The 15,149-nt window shown below is 61.5% G+C and overlaps 1 protein-coding gene across 2 annotated transcripts; it reads right to left on the reverse strand.

The window, feature by feature from the left end:
- Window positions 1–595: 595 nt before the first annotated feature.
- Ttyh1 (tweety family member 1) lies at window positions 596–14,562 on the reverse strand. Of its 2 annotated transcripts, XM_026382092.2 has the most exons (14): window positions 14,437–14,562; window positions 11,482–11,660; window positions 9,535–9,646; window positions 8,653–8,873; window positions 6,653–6,748; window positions 5,409–5,481; window positions 4,404–4,479; window positions 4,019–4,074; window positions 3,726–3,818; window positions 3,369–3,461; window positions 1,212–1,354; window positions 1,033–1,078; window positions 798–878; window positions 596–672 (listed from the first exon to the last, which is right to left on the reverse strand). In XM_026382092.2, exons 1-13 carry the CDS (start codon window positions 14,560–14,562, stop codon window positions 840–842), a joined length of 1,353 nt encoding a protein of 450 aa, XP_026237877.2. In that variant the 3' UTR covers window positions 596–672; window positions 798–839. The 2 variants fall into 2 exon arrangements, with proteins under 2 accessions (XP_026237877.2, XP_026237876.2); XM_026382091.2 differs by lacking the exon at window positions 1,033–1,078.
- Window positions 14,563–15,149: the final 587 nt, after the last annotated feature.

Consider the following 15,149-nt stretch of genomic DNA (forward strand, 5'->3'; position numbering starts at 1 on the left):
TGTAGGATCCCCACCCTGGTCTGTCTGGGTAGGAAGTTTTGCCTGGATGCAGAGCAAGCTGGCTGGGCACTGTTAATTGTGCTTGCACATGGACTTGAAGTTGGTCTTCCGTTGTGTGTACACACGTACACTTAATCTATTTCTAGCTATGTTCTCTTTTCCTGTCAGGATGTGGTTATGGCTTTTAGAGATGGAACTGCTGCTGAGCTTGGACAGGAACACCACCTGGCAGCCACAGGGAAGGGTCCTCCCCGGCCCAATGAGGAGCAGAATCTGGGACCGGGAGACATAAGGACCCTGCTGCTTGTAAAATAAAGTCTTCCTTTTTATTTCAAATCAATCCTTTCCAAGTTAGTTACACATGTTGAGACCAGAGCCCTGGAGCTCCCTGGGGTAGGGAGGAGCAGGAAGACTGCGGTCCCTGCACCCATTCCAGTCCCTTTGTGAATGGGACTGGCAGCAGAGATGAGGCCTGGGTGTCTGCCTGCCTCCTCCCCTGCCAGCTCTGGCTCCTGCTCTGCCCCCTCAGCTACCACAGGGGTGAGGACAGATGGGGGCGCTGGGGCCAGAGCAGGAGACAGTCCTGTGGAGGGTGTCCGTGGCCATCAGTGTTAGTGGTCAGAGCCCAGTCAGGCAGGTTAATGGGGTCTCCTCCTGCGGCCAGGGAAGGAGCTGCAGAGAGGCAGAGACCAGGCGCTGAGGACCACAGGCCACTCTGGTGCACACCCACCCAGCATGTGGACACCTTGGGGAGCACCAAGGCCAGGCTGCAGGTCCCCTGGCACTGGGAAGCTCACCGTGGAGGGGAGGCAGGCTCCAGGCCGGCGGGGAGGAGGGGTTCAGATAGAGGACTGCCACTGCACAAAGCGCTTGGATTCCTGCCGGGTGGGGAAAGCACAGGAGGTGGGAACCTGGCTTGTACTGTGGGTCCCCAGGGTCGCCTCCCTCAGACCCAGGAGCCCAGGTCCCAGTCCTCCTCCCTCAGACCTTGCAGACCAGACCCAGCCTCCTCCCTCAGGCTAGAGTCTGTACCTGAGGGTTAAAAGGGTCGTCATCATCAGTGTCCTCATAGTCGTCACTGGGGTATGAGGTGGGGAGTGGCAGAGAAGCAGGATGGGGACCCATCAGGAGGCCACACCCTCCCCAGCAGTGGCCCTGGGTGCTGCCTCCTGTCCCCTCCCCCAGGACCCTGCCCTCTCTCCCCTGCTGACCTGGGTGGGAAGAGGGCCCAGGCTCGGGGTAGGCTGCAGAGGGTGGTGGCCAGGGCCCCAGCGGACAGGAGGGAGAAGAGCAGCAGGAAGAGCAGGCCCTCCAGTGCGTCTTCACACAGGCCGCGCAGCGCCACACCGTAGTCCTGGGATGAGAGCCCAGGTGAGCACCCTGCATTTCTGGTCAGTCTGCCTGGCCATGTACTCTGCGCACATCACCCAGGATCTGTGACTGTTTCCTCCTCTGTTAGAGGGCTGCAGAGGATGGTCTTTCATGCTCACAGGCCTCTTCCCAGCCTGAGCCTTGGCCAAGCACGAGCCCTGCACCCCATCCCATTTCCCCACAGAACCCTTGCACCCAAGCCAGCCCAGTATATCCACTGGCACCCCAAGAGCTGCCCTTCCCTCCTGCCTTAGCAGGCAGGCCCTGCGTGGCTACCTCCCTGCCACCCAGAGCTCAGGACATCAGCTGTGCCTAGGATTGCTCAACCTGGGCACCATTGGCATTTTGGGCCAGATAGTTCTCTAACGTGGGGCTGTCCTGTGCACTGTGGGATGTTGAGCAGTGTGTCCCCAACTTCTACTCCCTTCCTGCAATTGTACAGGCAGACTCGTCTTCTCACATTGTCAAATGTCCCCTGGGTCTGCAGTCACTACCTTAGAAGAACACCTGGGGAACTCCTGGAGTGACTTTCTGAATCACACCTGGCGTGACAGCTCCCACTAGCTACCGTGCCCTGAACGTCCAGCAGCACAGCCCAGGTTCCTCCGCAGGGGCAGACTGACTACTCTGGGCTAGGCCTCCTCCGAGTATTGGGGACCCCCAGGAAACAGGACAAAGAAGGTCACTTAGACGGTGGTGAGCTGTTTAAGCAGTCCTGGGTGGAGGCCACAAGGGAGCCGTCAGGCCTGCAGAGGGGCCAGGAGTGAACCAGGCAGATGATGGGCAGCTGGGCTGATGTGGGCAGAGGCCAGAGAGTTGTGGCCAGGGCTGCCACGAAGGCCCTCATAGGCCAGGGCAAGGAGCCCAGCTTTTAATCCTTGTGCAGAGGGGATCACGGGAGGCTTTAAGCGGAGGAAGGCCTTGATCGGATTGTGTGTTGAAAGGATCGCCAGCTGTTGGATGCTGTTGGACAGATGGAGTGGGCAAGAGGGGACAGGAAGGAGGTGCCTGTGGTCACTGGGCAGGAGGTGAGGAGACCAGGATCTGGTGGCAGTGGCAGCTGAATGGAATGGTGGCTGGAGTCCAGATGGGTTCAGAAGCAGGGTGGCAGGACTTGGGAGAGGGAGGCTGAGGTGAGGACAGTCAGCAAGAGCGTGTGCCTGAGCTCCTGCCTTGCACACCTGCAGTGGGCGTGCCCGTCAGGGTCATAGGCAGCACTGCCTGGACCTGTCAGGTGCGAGGACATCCTTTCCCCTTTACATTAAATAGCCCTGCCCAGCAGGGCCCACACTCATTATGCTGCTGCCTTTGACAGTATAGGAAACAGTGGAAACCCACAGGGGACAAGCCACTTACCCAGAGTCATACAGCCTGGAAGGGACAAACATGGGCTCCAGAGCCACCCTCCTTCCTCCTCATCTCTGATGTCCCTTGTCCCTGATTTTAGTGTGTGAGGAACCAGGGCCCCAGGGTCACATGGCACATCAGTGGAGGGCAGTGGCTCTGACCATCCTCCTCCCTCCCTTCACAGAGGAGCAAGCATGTTGCAGCCCTGTTCCCACCTCCCTAAGAGCAGTGCAGGGGCTCAGTGGCCACCCTGCAGCCTGTCTCAGCTCAGCTATTTAGCAATGTTGCACATGGACTCAGCACCCTGGGCCCGTTTTTTTTTTTTTTTTTTTTTTTTTGGTGCGAAGGTGTCAGGTGCCTAGCACGTCCTGGTTTCATGTAAGCACCTCTCAGAATTGCATGGCACACTCCTGGGAAGGCCGTGCCTGTTCCCTGAGCTTGGCGTCCCTGCTCAGGGGAAGGTCAGGAGTGGGAGAAGGTGGCCAAGGAGGATGGGTCTACTGCAGTGGGGACTGTGGTGGATGGATGAGGACATCCCAGCAGCAGAAGGGTAGACAGCTGCACTCAGGGGCAGTGGGAAGTGTGCAAGGAGAGGCTTGAGGGCTGAGAGACCTCCCCTGGGGAGGAGGGCCTGGGAGGGGCGGAGTCACCTTGTGCAGGCCACGGCAGTGTAGCAGTGCCACCAGCTGGTGGAAGTTTCCCTCTGTCACATTCAGCGTCTCCTCCAAGGACAGCAGAGGCTTCTACCATGGGAATGGAGGTAGTTATCCCACCTACTCATCAGGACGTCTGCCCAGCCCCACAGGCTCCGCCCATAGCACATGAACCCGCCCCTAGAGGCCGGTTCAGGCCACGCCCCTTCACATAGGCTCCTCCCACAACTCATGCTTTCAATCCCTAAAGAGACCTACCCAGCTCTGCATTCTGGGTCCCCCCATGTATCCAACCTGTCCTTTCTGCTGCTCAGGCCCCTCCCCACCCTGCCCTCCTCGCTTTGGTCTGCAGACCTGTGCAGATGGAAACTGGGGAACTGCTTCTCGCTCCAGGCCCTGCAGCTGGGAGTGGATATTGGCCAGAGCTCTCTGGGACAGAGTCAGCCTCTGCAGGAAGACAGGAGGAAGGAGGACCCTGTGGGTGATACCCTTGTCCCTCTCTCTACTCTTGGGACACAGGACCCTGGGCCCCAGCACCCTGTTCCACCCCTTAAACTCAGGAATCCAGTCCCCAGCCCTGCCCTCCTCCCTTGGGGCTCCACATTCAGGGTCCCTCCATGCCCATTTCCCTTGTCCTCAGCCCTCACCTGTTGGAAGGGGTTGGTGATGGCCTGGTTGCACAGGAAGTAATAGTTCAGGATGTCTAAAGGGAGGGGCAAGGGGAGCAGGCTGTGAGCCTGGCCCCAGAACCCTCCTTGGGGAAGCCGAAGGTCCACCCCCACCTCAGGGACCCTCAGAAGACTAAGCTGACTGGACTGCAGCAGCCAGGTCCTTACCTGAGCCCAGGTCCATGCCCCTGACCCCCTGTCCCCTCCTGACCTCGCTGTCCCCTCCTGATCTCCCTTTTCCTCCCGATCCTAACATCTTTATCCAGCCTTCAGCATCCTGGACAGATGCTGAGCTCCCCCAGGACAGGCTGACAGCCATCACCCATCCCAGGCAGGCCTGGGCACGGGGAGGCCTGGTAATCACCTGAGCTGAGCCCAGTCTCCTCCTGGGTCAGGTTCAGAACATAGGTGTCTGGATTGGAGCAGAAGTCACTGAGGCCCTGAGCGAGAGAGCAGGGGGCACTCAGACCAGAAACAGCCACTTTCACAGTCCACAGAGCTTAGCACCCAGCCCCCAGCCCCCAGCCCTCCTCCCTCAGACCCAGGGTCCAGGCCCAGCCTCCTCCCTCAGACCCAGGGTCCAGGCCCAGCCTCCTCCCTCAGACCCAGGGTCCAGGCCCAGCCTCCTCCCTCAGACCCAGGGTCCAGGCCCAGCCTCCTCCCTCAGACCCAGGGTCCAGGCCCAGCCTCCTCCCTCAGACACAGGGGTCCAGGCCCAGCCTCCTCCCTTAGACCCAGGGTCCAGACCCAGCCTCCTCCCTCAGACCCAGGGGTCCAGGCCCAGCCTCCTCCCTCAGACACAGGGGTCCAGGCCCAGCCTCCTCCCTCAGACCCAGGGTCCAGGCCCCAGCTTCCTCCCTCAGACACAGGGTCCAGGACCAGCCTCCTCCCTCAGACCCAGGGGTCCAGACCCCAGCTTCCTCCCTCAGACACAGGGGTCCAGGCCCAGCCTCCTCCCTGAGACACAGGGGTCCAGGCCCAGCCTCCTCCCTCAGACCAGGGGTCCAGGCCCAGCCTCCTCCCTCAGAACCAGGGGTCCAGGCCCAGCCTCCTCCCTCAGACCAGGGGTCCAGGCCCAGCCTCCTCCCTCAGAACCAGGGGTCCAGGCCCAGCCTCCTCCCTCAGACACAGGGTCCAGGCCCAGCCTCCTTCCTCAGACCCAGGGGTCCAGGCCCAGCCTCCTCCCTCAGACACGGGGTCCAGATCCTAACCTTTTCATTCTATTCTCTCAGGACCCTGGAAACCACCCCCAAATCTCAGAACTGTGATGGTGTCTCCCACGCCCTCTCTCAGGGCCGAATGCATTAAGCTTCCCCTGCCCCAGGACTCGGGGTCCTACCCCACTGAACGCAGAGCCCTCAGAACTCACCACAGCCGTGGCTGCCTCGAGACCCATGGAGCCCCAGCTTAGGACAAGCACCAGGAGGCTCATAGCAGTCATCCTAGTGTGGAAGGGCATTGGTTTCAGGGTTCACAATCGCTCCACCCTGCCCTTCCCCTCCACACCAAATCCCATTGCTGCCACCCCTCCCCCACCAGGCTCCGGATCCTGGGGTGGAGGAGCAGGGGTGGTGGGGACAGTGTTTGCTGACGTCAGATTTAACAGCTGGCACCTGCCAGTGTGGTAGAGACGGACAGCAGTCTGGGCTGGCGGGACAGCAACCTGCCTCCTAGAGGTTCTGCCTACCTTACCTGGGACCCTGGAAGCCACTGCTCACTTTTGAGCTCAACTGCCTGGGCTTTGAATTTTGCAAAGTCCAGTATCCCTGCTGACCAGGCCTGTGCCCAGGTCACCCACAGCCCCATCAGCTGCCCTTCAGCCCTGTCTCTGCAGAGGAGTGGAGACTGTTCCTGGATTGAAATGTGAACCTGGCTGGTCCCTGAGTGGGCTCAGGCCGGTCAGTGGAGGGTCAGCAGCAAGAACACTACAGTGTGTGGAACTGAAGGCCTGCCTTGCCTCACCGTGTCTCACCCATCTCCAAGCTCAGTGGGGGCCTGAGTGGGTAGCAGGACTCTCCGCCATGGTGGTATGCAGAAGGCAGCTGCAGCCCCGGCCTCCCTCCCACTCCTGCTGGGGCAGGGAGGATGAAGAGCCCTTCTAATGACAGGCGGACTGGGTTTGAAGGCCAGCGGTAGCACACCCTGGCTATGTGGCTCTGAGCAAGCCGCCCAGCCTCTCTGAGCTTCAGTCTCCCTGGTTAAACAAGGAGCGCAGCTTGCCTCAGTGACGAGGGTGAGGGTTCCGTGAAGTGCCAAGAAGAGTAGTTGTTCACTAAGAGCAGGGTGCTGCGGCTCCCCTTGGCAGCCTTCTGCCTCAGGTGCCCACTGGTACCTCCTTCCTGGGGCCACTGTGGCCATGGAGGACTCAGTGTGTGGCCCTCAATAGAAGTCAATGGCCACCCTCATCTGTACTGTTGGTGTGATCAAGGTGCCCAATGGTGTGGCACATGGCAAGGCTGTTCTAGGTGTCACCTCTGTCTGCATGTCTAGCTGTGGAAGGACCCTGGTCCCTTGCATTAGAGCCGTGAGACTGAGTTCCCACGGCCAGGGAAATGCGGGGCACCCCCCATGCCCACTGTGGGAAGTGCCAGCAGCCGGGGCTGCCCAACTCACACGACCACCAGCCACTTGCTCTGCTTCGCCAGGCCCACGAGGGTGAAGAGGCAGACGAGGAGCTCCAGGAGCAGCAGGAGGACATAGGCCAGCCACCTGGGGGCCGAAGGGCAGAGGCGGTGGACCCAGGGAGGCCCGCCACATCCGCGCAGCACCCCAGCCCCGCCCCGCCTGGGAGGAGGCCCAAGTGCTCTCCCTGCTGCCCAGTGCCCATGAGCCACCACCCGCTCATCTGTGAAGGGGGTAGACACGACACTGGAGCACGGGTGGGTCCCAGGGTGTGAACACCTGGCACCCAACCCTGACTGGCCCACACTCAAGGTCTGTGACTCTGGACTTGATTTGGCTTCTCTGAGCCTGCATCCTCAGCCCTGCAGAACCGGAACCAGCACCAAGGATCTCACCACAGAACTTGGGGGTGTGGTGCATAGATGGGGGGCTACCTGGGCCTCAACCCCGGCCGCCTCCTAACCGGCTGTGTAACTGTCCTGGGACTTGAACCTCCTGGCCTCAGTTTCCCTGCCATGCTGGGAGACCATGGCATGGCTGGCAAAGGTTGTTGGTCTAAGAGAGGGACATGCTCGTGGACCCACCTGAATAATAGCCTGGGTGCCAAGGAGGGAGCTTTCAGTGTGTTCATGGATGGCTAAACGTTAGTAATTCACCGGACTTGCCTGGGTGAGGCCTGGGAGGCCACAGATGTGCCACACACAGGAAGCACCAGATGGTTAAGTGGTTTCCTCCTCGCGTCCCACAGAGCCGCCGCAGGCTGCCCTCCCAGCCCTTGCCCCTGACTCTCCCTCCAGGGCCTGCCTTGTTGTCGAGGGACTCTCAAATGCTGGGCACTTTGGGTCCAACCCAAGATGTTCCCTGGAAACAATCCCAGCCACGTCCTCACAGCTACCCTCTCCCACAGCCCAGGCCCAGCTCACGGGCCCTGAGCCTGGTGAGATGCTAACCTGGTCTGCAGCCCACGCCAGCCTGCCTCCTGCCCTCTGCTGCTCAGCATTCTCTGCTCACCCTGTTCAGCCCCCACGTGTCTGCACCCAGGACCCAGAGCCCAGGGCCTCTTCCCACCTCAGCCCCTTCCCCCTGAACGAAGGAAATAATCCTAGTGAACAAAGCCATAGAACTCATCCTCCTTGCTGCTGGGAAGGGCGGCTGCCCCCGGGGTCTGCACAGCTGGTCCCTGCCTCCTCAGCATCACCTACTCCAGGTGGCCTTCCCGGGCCCTCTGGTGCTGACCCCCAGCCTGTCCCCACCCCAACCTCTTTCCCGTCTAATTTTCTCAGAGCCCTCCCCAGCCAGCACCTTACAGTGCTTGGCCTGTGCGATGGTTTCTTACTGGTCTAGACGAGGACAGGGCAGGCCTTCCTGTGGCTTCCTGACTGTTCTGTCCAGCTCCAGGGGTGTTGGCACTGTACTGACCCACTGCCAGTGCTCTCTGTGTGCCAGTGGCCGTCCCCAGCACCCAGCAGACACTAACTCAGTCCGGTGAGGGGGCACCACAGGAGGTTCCCTGCACAGGGGCAAGCGAGTGGCCCTGGGGACCAGTGGCCCTCGGGATGGCAGGGGTGGGCCGCCTCCCTCATCACGGTGCTGAAGAAACGTGCTGGCTGAACTCCGAGCCATACGGAGACCGAGGGAGTAGGCCCTAACCAGGTTGCGAGAGTGACTTATTGAGAGTGAATAAATGACGATGTGGTGGAGGGGGTGGTGGCCAATGGGGGAACAGTGAGTGCGAGGGTGGGACCCAGTCACCCAATCCCCTCCACGCACTGAGGCTCCTCAGCCTTGTCAAATTGACATTTGGGGCTGGATGTTTCTGGGGAGCCTGTGCCTGGTAGGACGGTGAACAGCTCCCTGGCCTCCACCCACTGGGTGCCCGGAGCACCCCCTCCCTCAGTTGTAACAACCCAAAACGTCTCCAGAAACTGCCTGGTGTTCCCTGGGGTCCCAGCTTGAGAACTCCTGCTGCACAGCGGGGACCTGCCTCTTACCTGTACTCCTCCACAAAGGACACATCTTCAGCCACCTGCAGGGGGCTCAAGGGCACTCCCTGCCAGAAGGCCAGCCCCTGCAATTGCTGGGCCACAGCCTCCGCCTGCCGCCGAGCTCCCCGGGTGGCCGCCACCAGCTCTGTGCGCTGTGCCAGCACCTCCTCTAGGGTGGTCAGCTCTGTCCTCACCGCCTCGCCCAGCCTCTCCACTGTCTCTACCACCTGGGGAGGGAGGGGCTCAGGTCTGGGGAGGAAGTCCTCCAGGACTGGATCAAGGGGCGGGGCTCTGGGGGGTGGGCAGGAGAAAGCAGTGGCAAGAGTCTGGGGCACCTGAGGACTGAGCACAGAGGTCTGGGAGGGCTTCGGTGGCTTAGGAGAGCTCTGGGTGGTCAGTCACTGGAGCTGGGGTAAATTCCAGCCCCAGGACTGGACTGAAGTTGGGGGTCTTAGATCTGAGGTCCTTATTTGCCTTCCTGAGTCTGGGATCTCTAGTCTAAGTGCCCTTGTCTTTAAGTTTGGAGGTGGGGCTGCAGGGCTGGGTCCCTGGGCTTGCGTTTGGGCCAAGGATCAGGTCTGGGGTCCTGGATCTGACTCCAGGGTTTGGCCTCTGGTGTGGGCTGCAAGTTGGATCTGGGCCTGGAACAGGACGTGAATCTGGGGTCTAGTCCTGGCCAGCTCTGGATCTGGCACAAGGTTTGCAAAGGGAGGGCTGAGCGATGGCCTGAGGCCCACTGTCTGCGGTACCGTCTGAGCCCGAGTCCCGAGTCTCAGGTAGGGGTCTGTGTTTGGGTCCCTCTGACCCTGAGCGCAGGGTCCCATGTTCCTGTGGGGGGGGCCAGTCTGGGTGTGAGTCAGGGATCTGGCCAGTCACTGGCCCCCTCACCAGGTGGTCAATGGTGCTGAGCGTGTGGTTGGCGTGCAGCAGTGCCGAGCTGAGCTGGGACACCCCATCACTGGTCTCGCTGTTGCCATAGAAACCAATGCCAATGCCAGCACTGAGAGGGGGAGGAGGGAGAGGAAATCTCAACCGGTCTGGGACCCCACTGGGGGCCACTGTCTCCCCACCCGTACCCCCTCTGCCCCACCTCTTCCTCCACCTATCCTGTCTCCTTGCCCACCCCATTGGTCCAGCCAGCCGTGGGAAAGAATGTCTCCGGCTGGGCCCCCACCGGTTGCCAAGGTAACCAGAAGTCCTCACTCCCCCAGCTGGAGGGACGTCATTGTGATGCTAATGGTGGGTGGAGTGGTGGAGGGGAGGGAGCCCCCAGATTTAACTCACACCTCCCCAGAGCAGAACCCTGGGCACACCCAGCACTGTGAGAGATCTTCTCCTCCCCATGACCACCTGCCCCACGCCCATCTCCATCCTCCTCAAGAGTCCAGCTTTCTCAGCTCGCCCTGGAGTCCATAGAGCCCAGACATCCCCTGCCCCTGCCCCTGGGGGTTCCTGGGATTGCAGGATTCCCCCAGCACCATCCTCTCCCAGGGACACGGAGGAGCTCTGGCCTGCCCCTACCCCACCCCATAACCCTAGCATCTGGCCTGCTGGCAGGGGAGGAGAGGAATGTGGGAGGAGGGGCTGGAGGACGGGCTAGGAGCTGGGGTGTCCCTGCCCGGTGCCCCCAGGCCAACACACGGAGCTCCATTGTGGAGTCTGAGTCTGAGACCCATTCCCTGCCCCCAGTCAGTGTCCCACAGTGGAGGGGCGAGAGCCTGGGCCCTCCCAGTTCCCACCCGTCCCTGGGATGGGCGCCCAGTGCCCCCGCCCCATTGTTCAGAGCCCTACAAAGCCCTTCTTGTTCCCAGGCCTGGGGGCTGAGGCCGTGTCTCTCCCCCACTGGGCCTTTGTCTGCCTCCCCCATCCACCCCCATCTGGAGAGCCTGCTGAGGAGCTGTCTTGGATATAGGACACCCAGCCTCCCCACACACCCCCAATCAGACACCCTCTTCTCCCTGAAGTAAGCCAACAGAGCCAGGGCTGGGGGACAAGTTCTAAGCCTCGCCCCTGTGGGCTGTAGGAGCCGCCCAAGCAGCCTCCTCCGCTGGCTAGCTCTGGGGTGCAGGACGCTGTCCCTGCCTAGTGGGTTCCGCCCTGCCAGGGAGGGGCTGGCTCTTGGTAAAGGGCTTGTTCTCAGAAGAAGCCCCTGGGTCCCTCCTGGAGGTTGGGAGGTCATCTCTGCCCTGCCCCTACATGTGGCATTGAAATGTGGCCTTCTCTCCCTGCTAGACCCTTCCTCTTTCCAAACTGGACATGACAACCCCAGATCCAGCAGCCGCCTTGAGAGGGAATTAGTGGCTGGGATCACGTGGCCTGTGTCCCTGCGGGCAGGCCAGGGCTCTGGGCTGCTCCCATCACAGGAGACAGGCCACAGCAGCTGTCGGATGCTAATGAGTCAGGAATGGCATCTCTAGTGCCAGTTAGCACTTACTGAGGACAGCAGTGGGCGGCCTGGGCACTCTCCCATCCCTTACCATCCCCAGAAGGTGGGTGGTACTCTAAAACCCATTTCACAGATGCAGAAACTGAGCCACAGGGAGATCATATCACTTCACTCAGCTCCCTGATGGGAGGGCCACTGAAACCAGGCACCTGACCAGCCCCGAGCCCTTAACCTACACTTCCTGCCAGGCTGGCTGCCTGGGGAAAGTCATTCCCTTCTAAGCTCCACTCCTCCATCCGTGGCATAGGGAATTCTCCCTGCGGAGGGTGAGGGGGCAGGGCCTCACCTGTCTCCTGCCCTGTGCCCTGGGCACCCCCAGGAAGGCTGATGAAGACCTGCCATCATGGGGAAGCCCTGCCCCACTCCCACCTGCCCTGGGTCCCCGTTACCAGCCGACGAGGAGGGCAGCCACGCAGCTCCAGGTGACACAGCCTCCGCCCTGTGGGGTACTCTTGGCCCCTGGGGGCTCTGGGGGGCGGCAACAGCAGAAGCGGATGAGGTAGACAGCGATGAAGACGAGGCTCAGGCCCAAGCCCAGGCCCGCCAAGGCCACCACCAGCAACAGGGCCTGGGAAGGGGTACATGAAGCCTTGGAGGGCACCGCATGTCCTGGACTTGGAGCCCCTCCCTGTCAGGCATTTAGGTTTGAAGGGAAAGATGGGGTCCCCAGCCACCCCCCAGGCTGGCAGCTGGGGCTCTGAGACCTAGGACTGGGTTGCTTTCAGCTGGACGTCCAGCTCTGCTTTGTCCTCCATGGCTGCGTGACCTTCAGAAGGGCCCTCCCCTCTCTGAGCCTCTGTGTCCTGAGGACCTGCTGAGGTTGCCCTGGAACGGTGGGAGCAGGGCAGGTGGGTGCCTAGTCCTGTGCCAGGGCAGTCGCCTCCCTCCCTCCTCTCCCCGCTCTCTCCCCTGCTGCCGAGCTCACACACCCACCGCAGCACGAGTCTGTCACCCAGGGACTGCAGGATGGGGTGCTCTGTGACAGCGTGAGTGCACACAAGACTCAGAGGTGGAGATTGGGAGAGGAAGGCAGAGCAGAGCAGAGATGGGGGCAGACACAGCCAGACAAGATGGGAGATGCAGAGATGAGGCAGAAGACGAGGAGACCGAGGGTCCAGTCTGAGACAGGACAGAGAATGCCGGGGGTGGGGGCAGGGAGGGAGGCAGAACCACAGAGAACAGCAGAGAGATGGGGCAGAGATGCAGCAAGACCCAGAGGCAGGCAGGCCAGAGGCAGGCAGAGACCGTGGACACAGCAGGAGCCACCTTGCAGAATAGCAGGGCTGTTGGCACAGTGGGCAGGGCTTCCAGCAACCTGTGCCATCCCACCTACCTGGAGGTGCAGGGTGGGGTGGGGTGTGCCTTGAGCCACACAGCACATGGGACAGCACCAGGATCAGGAGCAACCCCTGCTCTTGAGGCTGTCCCCTAAAACTGGAGGTGTGTGTGTCTGTGAGGGAGAGCAGCATGTGCGGTGTGTGTTGCTGGCTGTGAGTCTGGCTGCTTGTCTTTGAGTTGGACTGCCACAAGACAGACCCTGGAGCATGCCTGTGTGTGAGGTGTGTGCACACTGAGGTGCCCTGGCCTGCAGGTCAGAAGACACCTGTGGGCATTCACACTGAGTCTGGAGGCTCAATGTCATCTGTGGCTTTGTGTGTGTGTGTGTGTGTGTGTGTGTGTGTGTGTGTATGTGAACGAGTGGCACAGTCAACATTTGTATGTGTGTGTGGGTATGAGGATGTATGTGAGGGTGTCAGTTCGTAAGCAAGTGTGCATGTGAGTGTGTTGAGTGTGAATTAGTACATGTGTGCATGTAGGTGTTTGCATATGTGAATGTGTTTGTGTATATACACAGGAGGGTATGTGTGAGTATGGATGTGTATGGATGTAAGTGTGATTCAAGTGCGCATGTTGAGCTAGTGTTTGTGTGCATGGGTGTGCATATACCCACGTGTGTTTAGTGTGTACATGAGTGTGTATATGTACATGTGTCTGTATATGTGTACATGTGTATATGTGTTAATGTGCACATGAGTGTGTGTGTCTACATCTGGGGGGGTGTGTATATGATGTGTGTCTCTGAGTCCCTGATGGTATATCCACCTGTGCCCCAGGTGGTCTTCTCCAGGGAGGAGAATGTCCTGGGGGGTGGTGCCAGCAGGTCCCAGCAATGACCTGACTCACAGGATGGGGTGAAGAGAACCCCTCTGAGCCCCAGAGCCCCTGGTGGGTGTGGATGGGGAGGTCCAGGTGCGGGTGGAGGGGCTGGGGTTGTGATTGTGTAATGTAGCTGTGGGCGAGGGGATGGCGGTCCCTTTCGGTGGGGAGAGGGGGCGGCGTGGAGTAGGCAAGGAGGAGCCGCTCAGGGCTGTGCCAGCCGTGACCCAAATAGCTACACACAGCTCCCATCCTCTCTCTGAGGTTCCAGCAACCCCACTCCTCCTAAGCTCTCCCAACCCCAGACCCACTTCCCAGAAGCAACCAGGGCGGAGGGAGTGGTCCGGACCCTACAGGCAGGGCCTGGGACCCATGCTGGGGCACCAGGACCCCCAGCCCCCCACCGGGTCCCCAGCTCAGCCAGCCTTTCTCCTCATTAATCTCAAAGTCAAGCACTTGAAGCAAACTGGGTCAGGGGACAGTTCTTTTTCCCTTCCCGAGGGACCTGGCCTCAGTGAGGTTCCCACACCAGCCTCACCCTCCAGGACCCAAGTCTATCAGCCCCTGGGTTCCCCAAACCCAACCTCGTCCCTGCCCCCACCTTGTCCGCGCCCCCGCCCCTTCTGTCCTGGGCAGACTGGAAATGTCCTCTCCCGACACGGCCTCATTTCCCTGCCCGGCCCTGAAAACCCCCTTCCCTGTCTAAGGGTCTCAGTCCCATCCCAGAACAGGGCACCCCCCACCCTGCCCGGCGACCTTCCTCCTCTCTACCGGTATCGGGTCCGCTCTCTCGGGTCCCCCCTTATCTGGGACACAGTCACCTGCTGTGATCCTATGGGGGCGGGGTCCTCTTTTAGCACCCAAAGAGTGGACCTCCCCTCCGCTGACCCTGGAGGCCGGCTTCCCAGGCAGGTCTCCGGAACCAGGAATCCAGGCAGCCCCATCCCGCTCCCTTTCGGGACTTGGGGTCCAGGCCCGGGTCCCCGGTCCTCCCTCCCTCCGTCCCAGGGGGCTGATCCCAGCACCCGCGCCGGGAGCCTCCAGGTGTGGGCGCCCTCTCTCCTCCTCCCTCAGGTACCCGAAGTCCGGACCGCCCCAGCCCCGGAGACGCAGGACCGTGACCCAGCCTCCTCCTCTGCTCCCTGGGGACCCAGGAGCTCGGGCCGCGGGGCCGCGCCGGGTCCCACCTGCTGGTATTCCTGCTCCCGGGGCGCGAAGCCGCTGGGCACCGGGCGGAGCTGGAAGTCGGCGCGGGGCAGCTGGTGGAGGAGATGCACCCAGGCGGAGGGCCGGTAGCCCGGGGGCTCCCCCATGGCCCCGGGAGGGGCAGCGGGCGACGGCGGGAGCCGCGGAGCCGAGCGGGGCGCGGGCGGAGCGGGGTCTGCGGCCCCGGGGAGCCGAGCGGGAGGGCGGGGGGCGGAGATTGGGGGAGGGCGGCTCGGCGCTGCCCCTGGCGGCCGCGGGGCGCACTGCGGCGCGGGAGGCCGCCGTGCTCCGCCCTCCCCGGCTCCCACCTGCCGCCGCGAGCAGGTGCGGCGCTGCTCAAGTCTGGGCCTCGGGAGAGCTGGACTGTGCTGTCCTCGCTCGTGGAGGGGCCCTGGTATTGATATCACCCTAAAGGACAGCGATCCCTTTATGAAGGACTGCGTCCCTGGAAAGGCCACTAGGGTCTGCGCAGCGTTGTACAGGTCATGTCCAGCTTTCGTCATGAAGAACCCCACTTCTCGGTCAAGGTCTCCTGTGTTGGGTAAAACCTGCACCAGGACACAGCTGCTGGACGCAAACCTCCCTGGGTATGACCACTCCAGAAGGTACTGGAAACCTGCACAGGGACAAGGACTCTGCATCCACTTGAGAACCCTGCCCACCTGCCTAAAGACCCAACCTGTCTCTGCAGACA

Source organism: Urocitellus parryii, chromosome 15, assembly GCF_045843805.1.
Source record: "Urocitellus parryii isolate mUroPar1 chromosome 15, mUroPar1.hap1, whole genome shotgun sequence".
NCBI classification, from domain to species: Eukaryota; Metazoa; Chordata; class Mammalia; order Rodentia; family Sciuridae; genus Urocitellus; species Urocitellus parryii.

What these genes read in the sequence shown, in the direction of transcription:
- Ttyh1 (XM_026382091.2), bottom strand. Translation starts at nt 14,562, where the DNA reads ATGGGGGAGCCCCCGGGCTACCGGCCCTCCGCCTGGGTGCATCTCCTC. An exon ending in GGGAGCAGGAATACCAGCAG is followed by an intron (nt 11,661 to 14,436) that starts GTGGGACCCGGC and finishes ACCCCTTCCCAG; the next exon opens with GCCCTGTTGCTGGTGGTGGC. An exon ending in TCACCAACCCCTTCCAACAG is followed by an intron (nt 3,819 to 4,018) that starts GTGAGGGCTGAG and finishes GTCTTCCTGCAG; the next exon opens with AGGCTGACTCTGTCCCAGAG.